Raw genomic sequence first — 15,832 nt, 5'->3', positions numbered from 1 at the left:
TATAAAGTACTACAAAAAGTGCTTCTCAACCAGTCTATTTTTGTCATACTGTAATAAAAAGAGCACAAGCCAGAGATTCTTAAACATTACCTTCATACAGAGCTTCATACTCTGTGGGAATACAGCTATATCCTTGGAACAAATATGAAAGAAAGTCCTTAAAGAAGGAATGAAGACAAGGCAGCATCCTGGGGTCCCTCCTCTGCAGGTCTCGACCCCACCTGGAGTACCATGTCCAGCTCTGGGGCCCCCAACACAAGGACATGGACCTGTTGGAGTGAATCCAGAGGGCCATGAAGATGTTCAGAGGTCTGGAACACCTCTCCTGGGAAGGCAGGCTGAGAGCTGGAGTTGTTCAGCCTGGAGAAGGCTCTGGGAACACCTTATAGCAGCCTTACACACATGAACTGGGGGGCTACAGGAAAGCAGGGGAGGGACCTTTTACAAGGCTGTGTAGCAATAGGACAAGGGGGAATGGTTTTAGGCTGAAAAAGGGTAGATTTAGGTTAGCTATTAGGGAGAAATTCTTTACTGCAAGGGTGGTGAGACACTGGAACAAGTTCCCCAGGGAGATAGGGGATGCGAATTTGGAAAACATCAGATAAAAATATCGCCATCTACCAAAGTATAATGTTTATCAGTATAATGTTTCTTTTTTAAAAGAAGGAAGACTGGTTTACACTTAACAAGAAATTTGATCTTCATTTAGCTCCCTCATTTCTTCTGTTCCCATACACAGAAATCCTTTATCTGGACACCACGAACAGCTGTCCCGGGGTTTCCTCTCAGGAGCGGTACGTGCAGTTCGCTGCTCCTCAGCCCTCTCACACTTCGGAAACCCGCCCCGCCGCCCACGCCAACATTGTACGCCAGGAAACGGCGGGGTGTCCAGGGCAGCAGAGCCCACCCCAGCCTCCCCACGCCCCGGCTCCCGGCCCGGTTCCGCCCCTCGCTCCGTTCCGCTCCGCTGCTTTCCCGCCCTCTGCTCTGAGGGGAACGCACGCGCCCAACGGCCGCGAGCGAAGCTGAGGGGCGGGGCTGAGGCGGGAAGCAGCGGCCGGAAATGCGTCACCAGAAATGGGAGCCTCGAGGCGCCGCCGTTGCCATGGCGAGGAGCAGCCCCGCCCCGCCCCGCCCGGGCCTGCTCCGCGGTTCCGGAGCCCATGGGCCGCACAGCGGCAGCGACGAACTCCCGCACCGCGGCTCTTCACAGAGCAACGCTGATCCCCACCCGGCAGTGGCCCCCGGCGTCCCCCTGCCCTACCCCAGGAATCCCCCGGAGCAGGGACATCACCTCAGTGGACAAAATTCCCCAAAATGGCACCGGAAGAGCCACGCGTACGCAGAAACGGCCGATCCCGCTGAGACCGGGCAGCCCGGTACTGGTGCACACCCACCGCTGGGCACTGCCGCCTGGCAGTGTGAAGAGAGCAAGAAGCATTCACACCACACACCAAAACCTGCCAGGATTCACCCAGTGGGCAACACTTCAGTGTGAGCAAGTGTCTGGGATGGGAGGGAAAAAAAATCAGAATTTTTTGTAAATCAGCACATTTTGACACCTTGTCTTTATTCAAATATTTTGTGTAAAACAAAGGCCTTCATGCCACGAGCACACAGGCACCCCCAACTTCTTTGATCTTCTCCTCTGCTCTCCTACTGAAGAACTTTGCCTTCACAATTACAGGCTGCTTGGGCAGCTTCCCCTTGCCCAGGACTTTGTAGTAGCCCTAGAAAGATAAAAGAACCCGCGGAGAGTTTATCAGCTTGCAGGCTCCTGTATTCAGACCTATTCTGTGGCATGCACCAGTTAAAATCAAACCCACAATCACTGTGGTCACAGAACTCACTGTTTCTCTTCAATATAAAATTGGTACAAATGCTTTGCATGATCTGGTGGGGCTGCATTTGTTCAGAGAAAAAGCAGAAATTGTAAATCTTTCCCTGTAATGTAGAAACTGGATTTTTTTTTTTCACCTATGCACAGAAAACACAGTGACATCTGGTACAGAGGTCACCAACCTTTCCCCACTTTTCCAAAGGAAGCAGCACTTCCAAGACCCAATGACTTCTGGTCAGGGTGCTTTACCTTTGGACATCCCGGTGCTTCTGAGCAGAACCAAGGACTCTTCTGCACATCCTAACTGGACCACGGAAGCTTTAGAAGCTTCTGCAGCAACAGCTGCTCCATCACTGGAATCCTCGTTTCATTCACACCCCTTACAGTAAAAGGACAATCGTGGCACAAGGTCAACGAGCACTGCAGCTGCTGACAGCACTGCTTGTGAGAAGCTGTGCACCTGCCCAGCACAGGTATCTGGAAACACAGCCCCTTGCCAGGCCAGCTGCTGTCACTGATCTGGTGTCTGGCTGAGACAGGAGATGGGGCAGCCAGTGAATAGAGATCAGGTGTTCATGTCCGAGAACGACAGCACACCAGGACAACCAGACCTGTGAAGGTGTGACTCTGGTCTCGACAGCAAGAAGAACAGTTCTGCCATGTCACTGTGCCACTTTTCAGTAACCTTTTAAACAAATTATCTTTCCCCACCTACCAAACCAAGTCCCTGTGCACAGGCACACCCAAGAGGAAAGTTCTCACAGAAAAAAAACGCAGCAGTGTAAAAGTAACTGCACTACCTACATGCCATGACACTGTCCTGAGAAGTTCACAGACATTCAAAGTTTTCCAAATTAGCTACAGAAAGCTACACGAGGTGCTCAGGAACTGGAGGTCTGAGCAGACACTTACTGAGCGCACAACATCGATGACTGGGGCCATTCCCTCTTTCTTTGCATAGTTGAGCCGTGTCTGCTCGCTGACAAGTGTCCACAGTTTATCCAAATTGACAGTAGGACAGAACTTCTGGTTTCTTTTCAGGTGATAATGTTTCATGCCTACTTTTCCGAAGTAACCTGGGTGACTGTGAAAGAAATAGGTTCTACATTAGATCAAATTTTTGATTCATCCTAAGTAGAATTACAACACTGAAACAAGCTTCCTACTTAATCAAATCCAAGTGTCTTATTATACTTTTATTCATACTAATAAACAGTTTATGACTAACAATCACTGATATCCAAAACAAGGGAAAATAATTTTCTCTTTAAGTGTTTAATTCTCCCTTGAACTCACAATTCAGTCCCCCTTACTGGACAGACTGGCCCAGTCTTTATCTCCAGGGCAACCCCACCTCTGGGAACCCAGAGAGCGCTGCACTTCCCAAGGAGTTTCAGTGCCCCTGTCACTAACCTGGTGACTGACTGAGTCAAGCATGGTCACAGCCAGTGAATATAGATTAGTGGTTGATGTCCGAGTGCTCCAGCACACCAGGACAACAGGCAGTGTCCAGGTGTGACTCTTGCCTCGGCAGCTCCCAGACACCCCCCACCCCCACCCCAGGCACCTGACCAGCACACAGTGGGGATTTAACCAAACATCTTGGATTCACCAACCAGTCTGTGTGTGCAGCACTAAGCAGAGACCACACTGTAGCAGGCAGCTTTGGTTAAGACTACTGAATGCTGCCCTGCACTCAGAGATGCCTGGCTTAAGTGAAAGGTCTTTGATTTTAGGGTAAAGGGGAACATGAGGTGACTGCAGCTATAAGGGCACAATCCACCCCATGTTAGAGAAAAATACATAGGACTGCAGAGAATTTTGTTTATTCACATATAAAAGTCAGTTGTTTCTAATTCAGGAGCATATGTTTTATTCATTTAAAATGTTATCTTACTATTTATCAAAGTTAATCCTGTGATGGTGCAAACCACCAGCATTACCACGTCCTCCAGGATGCTTCCTGTGTTTGCCTAAAAAGAATAAAGTTGATTACACCATTACGTGTAATACTTGAGGTACATTCAGTGTCTATTTTAACTATTATTCTGGTTCTAACCACTGTTCTGAATTTATCTGAGTTCAGTAAGATGAGCCAACTGAAACCGACAAAAAAAAACCACCTCTAAAAAGAAATAATAGCCATAGCATGCCTCTGGTTAGCTTACAGGAGTACAAGACACCAGTGCTAGCACAAGTGCAGTGACAAGACTGGGCAGGAATCCCAAAGAATCAGAAGAGACACAGCACCATCCTGTAAGCTTGTCACACAACCAATACCAATTCGCTGAACGCTACTGCAGTTAAATTACAAAGTTACAAATCCAGTGAAGTCTAAAAGCGCTCAAGAAGACTTCGGGATCAGCCCATCACTGTGGCATCAGCCTCCACAGCGCGAGCATCACCCACACACACCGCAGCCTTCAGTCCTGCTCACCACTACCCACCGTGTGCATAGAACCCTGACCCACAGCCCGTGAAGAAGAGCAGCATTCCCGCAGAACCGGACAGGTACCGACGGGCTGGCACTCACTGACGGGCCTCGGCCCACCACCGGCCGCCTCTCCACTCACCAACGCGGCCGTGGCCATGGCTGACGTGCCCTCTCAGCTTCCGGGTCTTCCTTAGCCTGGAAGGCTGCGAGGAAGCGGGAGAACGGCTTTGAGCAACACGCGCGGCAAGAAACAGGGGCTCCCACCCGCCCTACCCGGGGGCAGCTCCGAGGCCGCAGTCCCCTGGGCGGCCGCGCAGAGAGGCGCCATAGCGGCCCGACCCGCCCAGAGAAGGCCCAAGCGGCCTCACCACAGCCTGAGCTGGCCGGGGGCTCGGAGAAGCGTCCCCTCCCGCTACTTCTCAGCCACGCTGCGCCGCTGGAGGGAGCGGCGCGGCTGTGAGGCCTCTCCCCCAGATCCGACCCTGCCCAGGCCGCCCGGGGGCACCGGGCACCCCCCGGCAGCACCGAGCAGCACCCACCATGTCCGCAGCGTGCGAGGCAGAGAGAGAGAGAGCGCGGCGAGGCCCGGTGTGGGCGGAGCGGGACGCGATCTCGCGAGATTTGGCTGAGTGGAGCTGAATCTCGCGAGACCTGCTGCCCGGTGCGGGGCGTGACCCGCGGGTGAGGTCTGGGCGGGAGCGGCGCGGCCGAGGAGCGGAACCGCGGCGATGGGTCTGGAGGGGTAGTTCGGTTCGGGCGGTTCGTTAGGTGCTCCTCTGATTCACATTACAAAATCTGGAACACGATGTTGATGAGTAATACGATGTTTAAAAGCATTCTACTTCAATTTTTAAAGTACAGATGGAGGAAAACAGCTTTGGTGTGAGATACGGGTTTTACGGCAACACTTTCTTGTACATCAGCATTCTGTGGCTCTTTCTTGCCTGTGTAGCAACTTCTCTCAGCACTTATTCAGCCAAAGATATTTTACATATAATTTTCTTAAGAAGACTATACATTTTCCCAGTGTATTCACTAGCAGCTGTTGTTGATAAACCAGCCAAAATTCACCTGCAGAAGTGAAGTTACTCCTGAAGAACTCCATCTAGAACTCATTCTGGAACTTACAGAATATTAAGAGAGAAAACTGATGGAAATTAACATTTGTGATTACATTTCTATTGAATCAAAAGCCCTTCATATGCTACAGACGTTTCAGGCACATTTCACAAGCTTTTGTGAATACAGAAGTGTGAGGGAGGTAAGGAAAAAAAGGAAATTACTTCACCTTTTTATTGAATAATCCCTCGAGTTTGTTCTATGAGGCTGATAGCAAACCAGAACCACTGTCAGGTTAGGAACTGCGCAAGCCTCAACGCCAATCTAACAAAAGAAATTATGCTGGAAATGAAGAATGCAAATGTTGGTTGTTTTTTTTAAGGGAAGAAGCTTAAGCTAAGCTTCATTAACTCCCGGAATTGCAAATAAATTCAAGTATTTTGTATTTTATATTTTCTTCTTCAGACTGAGGGAAAACTTAAGATATGTTACCAGAACAAGATTACTGTGGTACTTGAGGAACATTCACTACTCTGCAGAAGGCCACAGCCAGCCAACCATTCCTGTCCTGCTGAAGAGCCTTCACTGAAATGGAAACATCATCTCAACAGATTGCAGTCAATGTAGAAAAAAAGCAATGAAACCAGGTGATCAGCTCCTTAGAAACTCAGGCACAGGCTCTGCCTGCTCCAAGCTGCTCTTATTCTGCTCTGATTGTCTAACCAAGGTAGCACAAACCAAACTTGAAAATACCAGAGCTCAGGAGCAGTATCTATGATACAAGCACAAAAAGTACTTTGTTGATAACCCATGCGCAGGAAAAAAAAAAAAAAAAAAAAAAAGTTTCAGGAGTTCAGGAGATGCTTCTGTTAGCAAAATAAAATTAGCAGAATAGGGACATTAAATGCCTTGTCTCAGCCCTAGTGCAAAACATTGAAGAACAATCAAACTATAGGTCATGAAATAGCAAATCTACTAAAGACAGGTTCATAATAACCATTTTGTATTTTAATTACAAATTCATTAAAAATCACAGGAATTCTGTTAAATTCATTAAAAATCACACATTCTGGTTTCTTAACTACTCAATATCAGAAACTGTAGAGGTTCACAATGAATATAAACAAGCAGGTATATTTACAGAGTTTATTAGAAACATACATACATTAGGAAAGGATGTACTGTACCTACTCGTTGCAGCTTGCATGCCAAAGAATGAGATCTCCTCAGGTTTAACAGTCTTAGTGCAGAATGGATTACAAGTAGTTTACTGACCAGAGTTCAAACCACGTGGAAGTTTTGTGTTGTGAACCAAGTACCTTATTATCACGTTACTTTGTTATTTTTCAAATGAATTAGGAAACAAAAAAAAAGCACAACACAACTCTGCCACATGAAAGCAGCCCCGTGGGTACAGCCCCTCCCACGTACCCGAGTTCATTCACCCGCAGTACCCAGGCATCAGTGTAGCTCTCACAAACATCCCAGGAAGTCAGTGGTTCTGCTGAGACAGTCAGCTGCACAAAATCAGCAATTCATTTTTGCACCAAGCATAATTCAATTCATACTAAAGAAAAAAAAGCACCTGTTATTCTCAGGAATATACAAATATTTACCACAGTTTTCCTTGCTCATTACAAAATCAGTTACAAAAGCTTACAGCACATTATGTACAAATTCTAACTAAATACACAGAGGAGCTATCACCTGGCACAGCAACAGCCTCAGCTGTCACTTGAAGCTGTAGCCAGCTTGCTGAGCTCTCCTCCTGCATCACACCTGGAAATGCTGCAGGTGTCTCACGTGCAAGCCTCATAAATAGTCTTTGGGTTGGTATTTCAGCAGAAAGGAGTCAGTTCTTCTTGTGAAGGAACTTCATTTTGTTTCCTAAAGAAAGCACACCATCAGTTTCTACCTTATGCTGACAAGCCAAGGGCAATCCAAAGTTACTAAGGAAATGGGTCTGATTTGTAAAGTAATTGCTACTGCAGAGTAATTCTTCTATCTGATATCAGCAGGGACAGACAACTGAGTCCCGAATAGTCAGTCTCCTCCCTGTCCCCAACTGGAAGTGTTAACAAGGATCAGAATTAAATCCTTTTTTTTACAGCTTTAAGTGTGCTTTCCCTGTTTTCTTTTTTGTATTATCTATCCCATTTGAACTGCTTGACTATCCGATTATAATTCTCATGTAAAGAGTTTCTAAATTAAAAACATAAAAGACATTAAAAATATTTTCATAAATACTTCTACAGATTTTCCTCACCAAGGCCTCGCAGAAACTTGTTCACTCCACTTTGTTCCGTGTCTGGAAGCTCTTCCAAATACTGTTCAACCCTCTGCTCGAAGAGACCTGTGAAAGGGAAGAGAAGGGGAGAAAAAGGGATCCGTGGGGATCCGCGACAGGCTCGATCCGTTCCCCCCGGCCCCTGCGCGCTCTGTACCCCACGCCCCGCGCTCCCCGGTGCTGCCGCCGCTCAGGGGCCGCTCAGTCCCCGGTGGCACCGGGACACGCGAGGCGAGCCCCAGGCCCCGCGTGAAGATTCGGCGGCGGAAAAGAGAGGGAGCCCTCGGCCGGGCTGGTACCTCCCGCTCCGGTACACGCGGCACCGGCCCGGAGCGCGGCCACCGAGTGCTCGGCTTCCCCCGGAAGCGGAGCCGCCGGAGCGCCCGGGAAGGCTCCGGGCTGCGTGGTTGCGCCTCTGGGTCCCTTCCTTCGCCGGACGCGGTCAGGGCTGCAGACCCCTCGTACGGGCACTTCCGAAAGGCGGGGTCGGGCCCCGAGTGCCTCCGGTCCTGCCTTAGCTTGGCGGGGGCTGTTTGCGGGGCTGCGTTCTCCCGATGCTCTCACGTCCCCCCTGCGAGCGGTGCCTGACAGCCCCTGCCGTGGTTTCCCATCGGATAGCGGGGGGGAGACATGCGCTGCAGGGTTCCTTGTTTTGCCTTTGGAAGATTTAGGTGCTCAGACGTGAATACTCATCTAGTTAAAGCCCTTTCTGTTTTCGCTACAATCCAGGCCCTCGGGAAGCAGGCAGTGTGATTAGTCAGCCTTAGAGAATTATCTCAGGTAACCGTGGGACTTGCGCTGAAAGAAATCCACCCTTACCTTTTGCCCTGCATTTTCTCAGCTCTCTGTCCTGGATGAAGCCGGCAAACATTTGGGATTCCATGAAAACTTCCAAGAAGCGCCGGATACTCTTGGAGGCCACAGACTTGCGGAAAGCCTCCCTTTGGAAGGCACGCTCTCCTTTTTCATTCTGGGTTAGGAACAGGGAATAATGGCCAACTGTCTCCACAAAGAATCGGATAAAAACCTCAGACACTAATCCATTCAGGGTGTTACACTCTGCAAAATAAGGGGGCAAATAAGACACCAAAATCAGCTGCTACCAGAGCTCCCAGCGTTGCCATCCACACGGGGCCAGGCACTGTCATCTAACAGCCTAATGTGCCGGTGACTGAAAGGACTTGTGCCTGGCTCCTTACAGCCCTGGATATGTGCCAGACAGGGAAAAGGATAACAGCTTTATAATTGAGAGTGCCAGTCTACATGATTGGTGTTTCATAACCAAAAGAAATACAAATCCTCAGGGAATAGCTCAGCAAATTAAAAATTACACCTCGTACTTTAACTCTTGATTAAGTTTTCTTGAGAAGCATCTGAAAGACTCGGAATGAAAATGTTTGCTCTGAGGGAAATAAGCCTTTACCAAGGACTGATCAGAAAGGCTATGTTGCAGAATTTGGGTTTTCATAACTTCTGAGTTGTTAAAATGGTTTTATATATGTCACAAAGTAGAAATAAATTTCAAAAATCGAATAAGGGCCCATTTCATACCTTTTAACCACAGGCATTTAAATTCACCATGGGCTGTTTTTCTAATTGCTGAAGGGAAATATGAACCTTCAGAGGCAGCTCAGCTCCTCTTGCATTGAATCTATTTTCTGGAGGTACCTGCTTCACCCCCCTGAATATACTGAGCACCAAGAGCAACTCCAAACTCAGACACAGCCCTGAGTGGATGTAGTTATTGGGGCTGGATTGAGGCCAATTTAACTGCAAAACTCTGCTTAAACAAAGGCTTAGAGGTACTCATGGCAGTCCATGTGATTTACAAAGAAATTAAAATAGATCACTGACAATATGTTTCTATGCTATCAGTCTCATTCCCAGTGTGGTCAGAAACTTTGATGTTGCAAAAACTATTTGAGCAGTAAAGCCCCATCTTTCTCCTGGATGGGAAGTCTCACTGCTACCTACATGCCTGTTCATACAAGTCCCTGTTTCCACATGAACTCACCATCGTCCGAATCACTATCTGAATCCTGATTTATCAGTTCATTCTTTCTCTCTAGAGCCTGCTCCAGAGCAGCCTGCAGTTTTCTAGGTAATAGTGTGTCTTCATCATCCATCTGACAGAGGGAAAATAAAATGCTTAGACCTCATTAATCATGGCACCAACTACAGCAAATACAGCAAGGTTTAAAGTTCAGAAGAAAAGCATTTTTTATCTGCTACTGTCATACCTACATAAACAAATCAATGAAAATCTACGTGCAACTATCATGTATTCCCAAACAAAGTTTCTTGCCAGTCTTAATAAGATTAAAGTCAGAAATTACAATCTAAAGAGCAAGGTAAACATATAGGAACTTGGCATCAGCTCTTTACTTAACGAAGAATCCAAATAGGTTTTTTTTAGCTAAAAACACATCATGCAAAGCCTAGCTATGTGTACACACAGCTGCTCTGGTTGGTTTTAGGCAGCTTCTTTGGCTCCTGACAGTTGTTTTTATTTATATTCTAGTGTATCCTGTTTTCTGGATTTCCCCCCTGTTGGTCTCTTCAGCTTGTTTAATGTTTGTTCAGCAAAAGCAAGTAGACACAAGAATCTTATCTCTGCAACCACTATTCACCAGCCATATCTTCCAGGGAATTGTACAAGGAATTGTACAAGATATATATCATACAAATTTACTAATCTAATCTAACCTGCAGAGTACTACTTTTTAAATTAATTAGTGCCACATTACTATCAGGAGATATTGATCCTTCATCTTGCTATTTACAAGGCTCCTGCTTTTCCTACCACTTTAAATTATTCTTCATCTTTCTTCTCTCATTCAGAAACTGTTCTTTGCCATTTTTGTCCTTTTCACTTCCAATACTGTGAGTTTTCTTGCTAACATTATCTTTGGATGCTTTCTTTGCATTGTGAAAATAGTTCTTGATTTCTTCAGTCAGTCTTAATCCCTTTTGCATATGTGAAGAGTAGTTCTTACTTGCAGGTGAAACAGAAAATAAGCACAATATTTTTTTCTAATCTCATTCCTACCACACAATTCCTGCCAATTATCAAAGGAACCTAAGTCATAACATAGGAGTAAGCACCTTGCTAGGGTGCATGGCAGCATTTCGAGCTGTACTCACCTGTCTGATGAATCGATCAGATCCCAGGTTAACCATCAAAGCCTGAACAAAAGAGAACACTACAGTGAAATATATCTGAAGAGACAGACAGCATTAATTTGTGTCTGCCTTTTAATAGTGAAACATCATCTGAATGGTTCCAAACCCCAACATGAATCAAATTCCAGCTGTGTGCTTTATAAAACAAGAAGATTAAGTTTTTCTTTAAAGCTTAAAGTCTTTTTTAACAGATAGATAGAACAGATCTTATAGTAGGTTAACACATTAAAAAAATATAAAAAAGGTTAGGCACACCTTTTTTCTTAAACTTAAGTTACCGTGAACCATTTTTGTTAACTACATATGAAAAGTATTTCAAAGCTGCTTAAAGGAAAAGGTGTCATTTGAGGCAGCAGAGCTTCTGCTAAGAGACAGAGCTGGTAAGATGTTGGAGAGCAATGTGAGGAAAGTGACAGGAAAATAGAACACAGATTTACATAGGCCAGAAGCACAGAGACTCTTGAAAGTGAGCACAAGAAATACAAATTTTCATAGAAAAAATACAGGAAACTAATAGGAGTAAGAGAGAAGAGTGTGCTTGAAGGTTTTATTTTCTGTGCTGGCTATGACTTCATGCACACTAATGCATCATGCACGTTAACATTAATAGGTGTCATAGCAGGTGACACTTCATGTCTTCCTCTTCTTGTTCCAGGTACAACAAAATCAGAACAAATCAGCATATTTACACTGTACTTACTAGCTGATCAGGTTAACATTCACATTCTGTCTATCAAGGTGCCAGGTATAGGAAGAGGAGACCAATAAAGAGAAGACTAAACCTACTACTGCAGTTTTACCATGAGAATAAGGCAAAGAAGAAACAAAGAGGCAGATTAAAAATTAAACATGAGGATTTCTGTGCAAATGGCAGGCCTTTTCCAGGGTGAGGCCACTTTTACTGTAGACAAATAATTCTGGTGCCAGCTCCTACCTCCTCTACGGGCAGCTCCTTCAGTTTGGGCAGAGAGCTGGAGAGCAGCCCCACCAGAAAAGGGGTAGGGCAGCAAACGATGTCAATCATGGATGAGGGCAGAACAGGAATGAAGGTGTGCTGCCAGGAGAAGGGGTACAGCAGAGCCACCACAGCATGTGAGCAGCTGGAGAGGGTGCTGGAGAGAGAGGAACAACCATGTTAGCAGAGCTTGTTCTTTATCCACAATATCTAAGACCTGTGCATAAACCCAGTGTGTTACAATGCAAGTGCCCAAGGGGCTGCTCAGGTTTCCCAGGGTGCCTTTTAACATAACACTCCTGGCTTCACACTGCCTTTGTCCCCTTCCAGTCCATACAACTTCTCTACTCTGTGCTGTCCACCTGCAGGTGACTTGAAACTAAAGGTAAAAAGCTAGAGTCAGTTTGTTTCATTATAGCAGTCAGGAGGCACTGTGAAGTAAAAGATGAGGTTTTATGTTCCCAACAGCAGTCATTAGCAGCCACATTGAAAGATGCTGGAAATCCCAAAACAACTTTGGTTCTTAGCTGTTATGACCAGGTCAGTGGTAACAACACATAATATTGATGTTTCACAAATAAAAGAAAATGAACAATAAGTATTAAATAAAATTGGAAAAAAAACCCAAACCTGAAGAAAACCCCTGCTGAATCAGATTTTAAGAACAAAAACAAAAAAACCAAAAATACCAACAATCAATAATTGCTTCAAAGGAAATTAGTAAAAGCAACTTATTTTTCTAAGGTTGCATGTATTTTTGACAGCAGCATATTTTGATTGCAATACATTTTGATGAGTTTATTGACCTACTCTAATGGCAAAGGCATTAATCTTGCTTGTAGAATACTCTAAAATACATATTGATATCCCCTAAATATGGAAGGTTATTATAATTAATGGAAAATGCCTTGCATACATTGCCCTTCCATCTACCAAAGCTGATTCCCTTGTACAGTCACAGGGTTTCCAAATGTTAAAAACATGTAGGAACATCATAAACAAGCTACTTTGGCATCAGGGGAATAAAGACAGGCTCCCCAGTTCAGAGCTTTGATTTTGGAGTGAGTTACAACATCTGCTTCTTGCAGGCTGAAGATGACAGAATTTTGGACTTTTACCCAGCCTAGCATGACTGAGCTAATTTTCTCACAGTACAAACTTCTGCTGTGCTTAATGTAGCCACAAAGAACTATAAATAACTATTAACTTCAGAGCTGTTACTGTTTTGAGAATGCTGGGGGGAAATGCTGATTTCTGCTGCTGCAAGACTTGCTGAAGTCTTTAGGTGGCATCAGACTGCCACTGGAATAACCTTCCCGAGCATTTTTAGTTGTGGGTTATTCCAAGGCCAAGAGAACAGTTTCACCTGTTTGCTCCTTGTCAGTGATTAACCTCTGAAGTTTGCTGAATGGGAAAAGTGAGAATCAAAGGACAAGGAGAGACAAGGTTGGAGAAGAACAACTGGTGGTCTTGTACTGCAAATAATCTGGGTTGTTTGTTTTGGGGTTTTTGTTTTGTTTTTTAATTGACATTTCCTTGACATCAATAGTATGTTTATGTACCATGTTGTCTGACACAGGTTTATTGTAAAATAATGCATTTCTCTATTTTTTTTTAAAGCAGGCAATGGTTCTACCATTGACTGATACTTTGGTCTTGAGTGTCTGTCCTAGCAAGCGTGCTGGTGTGTTTCAGAAGAGCTGAGGAGCATTGTACAGAGTCCCAGCACTTTCTCAAGCTCACTTCAGTGACTCTGTGGCATTTCAACTACTACAAATTCCGTCATCTTAGCCGAGTGACTAAAAAAAGATCCACGTTAAGCTAAAAGCAGGAAGACAAACATTCTTCTGATACTCGGTTAATATTTTTTTCCTTTCTATAGAATGCCCTTTTGTAACTTGTTGTTTTACACGCAGTGCTGTGACGTAAATCAGCCCCTGCATCCTCTCCTCTCTGCTATTCCCACGCTGGGGGAGGCTTCAGGCCCCAGCTGAGGACATTGGTTTCTCTTCCAGAGCTTTCCTGGGAGCTGGCTGGGGCAGGACAGCAGCTGAAAGATGGGGAGATGTCCTGCAGCAGCAGCCTGCTCTACTCTGCTCCTTGGGTCACACCATCCCTCTTGTCAAATGTAGAGTCAAATCCAGAGATGATGGGTGGAAGGGAACCCTCAGTTTAAATCTCTAAAATACGTTTCAGATCCAGGTAAGGGTGTTATTCATTAATCCTGCTTAGTAAAATGAAAAGAATGCCCTGATACGGCATATTAAAAATCCCACTGAAGTTCACTGCATATTAAAAATGTCTTTATTTGATTGCTTTTATCTGGGACAGCAGAATCTTAAACAAGACAAATACTTAGATAATTAATTTTGTTTCTCAGGCTGTCTATCTGACACACATTTTCCTACTGTCCATGTACAGCTCCTCCACTGGCATCAGTCATCACAGAATCAGCATCAGGGAAACATAATCCAAGTGGTACCAAAAGTAAGTATCTCTTGAGAGGGCACAATAAAGTGAAAAATTTCTCTTTCAAAAATCTTCAGAGATAGCTCTGCTAGTTAACTTAAATCACCAATGCCACATCACACTGAACAGCATTTAGGCTGTAAGACAAGGTGCTCAGTGTCTTGCAGGACTGCAAAGAAACCTTCTGCTCAAAGATGACAGCTATGCTTGGTAGGAAAGCAAGAAGCAGAATATCAAGAAATTGCAGGTAATCACATACACTACAGTATGTTTAAGGTTTTCTTAAGTATTTATGTTTCTACTTAGTGATGCTTCATAGTGCAAGCAGTTTGAGAAAAATCAGTCTTAAAAAAGGAAAGAAATGGCAGCATTGGTAACAGAGACCCAGACAGACACCAGAGGATGCTAAAAGATGAAGGTAGCTGCAAGCTGTTGTCCATTAGTTAAAGCAAGGGTGGTCTGCAGGTTCTAAATCACTTCTCAACAGAGACTGATCTGGCTTTCACTGTAGGAAATAGAAACTCTCTGGTTACATATATGAGAAATGGGTGTTTTTGCTGTAGAGTAAAATCTGTCTGCTGGGCATGATTACATATTGGATAATTATATGAGCACTCATTCCTTCCACTGAGGGAATCAGTGGAATAAATTCTCTAGCTGGTGTTGAGCATGTCAGACCAGACAAGCACCATAATCCTGCTAGTCTTAACCACGTCAAGATCTTTGGATAAAAAAAATCCCAGAAGAAATTTTAGCCATTCACCCTTCTGGGATTTCACATAAAATCTAGGAGCTATTGTACATTTCACAGGTACAGTAGCTGGCATCCCCTTCTCCAGTGCATAGCTGATGACTGAAAAAACCTTTTCCCTGAGACAAAGAACTGACCTTCTAGCCCAATACAGGGCTGTGCCAGATATGACCAAGGGAAGACACAGTTGAGCCCCCTGTAAGCCTGTGCTCAGAAATGGCTCAGACCAGTTAGAGCCTGAGAACATTAAATTCTCCCTCAAAAGAAGGTTTCTGGCATGTGTTTGTCGTCAAATTAATATCTATATTTTCTTTTAATTTTTAAAAAATTTATTCTGGTGTGGAGGTTTTTGTGACAGAAGGAAGTAAAGGAAATCTTTATTCCTGGACAAAGTTCACTATCTGTTTACTTGAGCACATTTTCTCTCTGTCCTAGCAGATGTTTTTTTACCTTTTAACCTGCAGGCTGGCAGATTTTACAAGGCTTACAGTGTGGCAGACTACTGAAAAGGAACATTCCCAAGCAGCAGGAAGTTCGTAGAAATTATATCCTACTTTTGTTAATTAAAAATAAACAATAAGGAAATAGGGAACCAGCTTTCATTTTAGTAATCTGTCCAAAAGTTTAGCTCCTCTTGCTTTTCCACATGACCTTGGTTTGGGGCTGAAGTACAGTAGTTTACTCCTCCTACTAAAACGTTGCCATTTACCTCCTATTTAAATATGCATATTTTAACTTGAGGTACAACACCATGCTATGATTTTGTCTCCTAAAGGATCCCTAATATTGGTTTTCTTGGTAGACCCTGAATGACTGAGACCAGGCTGTCTCTCAACTGCTTTCTAGTGGCTTCA

At 44.7% G+C, this 15,832-nt stretch overlaps 2 protein-coding genes and 2 non-coding genes across 8 annotated transcripts in view; all 4 read right to left on the bottom strand.

Annotated features, from left to right (window-relative positions):
- Positions 1–1,553: 1,553 nt before the first annotated feature.
- RPL27A (ribosomal protein L27a) lies at positions 1,554–5,038 on the bottom strand. Of its 2 annotated transcripts, XM_071762103.1 has the most exons (5): positions 4,814–5,038; positions 4,414–4,477; positions 3,738–3,813; positions 2,753–2,924; positions 1,554–1,730 (listed from the first exon to the last, which is right to left on the bottom strand). In XM_071762103.1, exons 1-5 carry the CDS (start codon positions 4,814–4,816, stop codon positions 1,602–1,604), a joined length of 444 nt encoding a protein of 147 aa, XP_071618204.1. In that variant the 5' UTR covers positions 4,817–5,038; the 3' UTR covers positions 1,554–1,601. The 2 variants fall into 2 exon arrangements, with proteins under 2 accessions (XP_071618204.1, XP_071618203.1); XM_071762102.1 differs by lacking the exon at positions 4,814–5,038 and having other exon boundaries at positions 4,288–4,472.
- On the bottom strand, positions 2,347–2,478 carry LOC139804886 (small nucleolar RNA SNORA3/SNORA45 family). Its single transcript, XR_011729590.1, has one exon. It is a non-coding gene; the product is annotated as a small nucleolar RNA SNORA3/SNORA45 family (small nucleolar RNA).
- On the bottom strand, positions 3,241–3,372 carry LOC139804885 (small nucleolar RNA SNORA3/SNORA45 family). The gene has a single exon (XR_011729589.1). It is a non-coding gene; the product is annotated as a small nucleolar RNA SNORA3/SNORA45 family (small nucleolar RNA).
- A 1,281-nt stretch (positions 5,039–6,319) lies between the features above and the next one.
- Positions 6,320–15,832, bottom strand: part of DENND2B (DENN domain containing 2B) — an 85,782-nt gene continuing 76,269 nt past the window's right edge. For all 4 annotated transcript variants that reach the window (XM_071762093.1, XM_071762095.1, XM_071762094.1 and 1 more), the window contains 6 exons: positions 11,738–11,915; positions 10,765–10,806; positions 9,635–9,746; positions 8,440–8,679; positions 7,600–7,686; positions 6,320–7,220 (listed from right to left, as the gene is read on the bottom strand). In XM_071762093.1, the coding sequence (XP_071618194.1) occupies positions 7,186–7,220; positions 7,600–7,686; positions 8,440–8,679; positions 9,635–9,746; positions 10,765–10,806; positions 11,738–11,915 (694 nt within the window). In that variant the 3' untranslated portion in view covers positions 6,320–7,185. The remainder of the gene's footprint in view (positions 7,221–7,599; positions 7,687–8,439; positions 8,680–9,634; positions 9,747–10,764; positions 10,807–11,737; positions 11,916–15,832) is intronic.

The sequence above is a fragment of the Heliangelus exortis genome, chromosome 18 (genome assembly GCF_036169615.1).
Source record: "Heliangelus exortis chromosome 18, bHelExo1.hap1, whole genome shotgun sequence".
Classification (NCBI taxonomy): Eukaryota; Metazoa; Chordata; class Aves; order Apodiformes; family Trochilidae; genus Heliangelus; species Heliangelus exortis.
Note: the sequence above shows the minus strand (reverse complement) of the source record. Positions and strands in the feature narration are given on the sequence as shown.

Bases quoted from the DNA above. Each gene is read 5' to 3' on its own strand.
- RPL27A (XM_071762103.1), bottom strand. The intron at 3,814-4,413 runs GTGAGTGGAGAG...TATTCTTTTTAG, and splicing joins CCATGGCCACGGCCGCGTTG to GCAAACACAGGAAGCATCCT. The intron at 1,731-2,752 runs GTAAGTGTCTGC...TTATCTTTCTAG, and splicing joins TCATCGATGTTGTGCGCTCA to GGCTACTACAAAGTCCTGGG.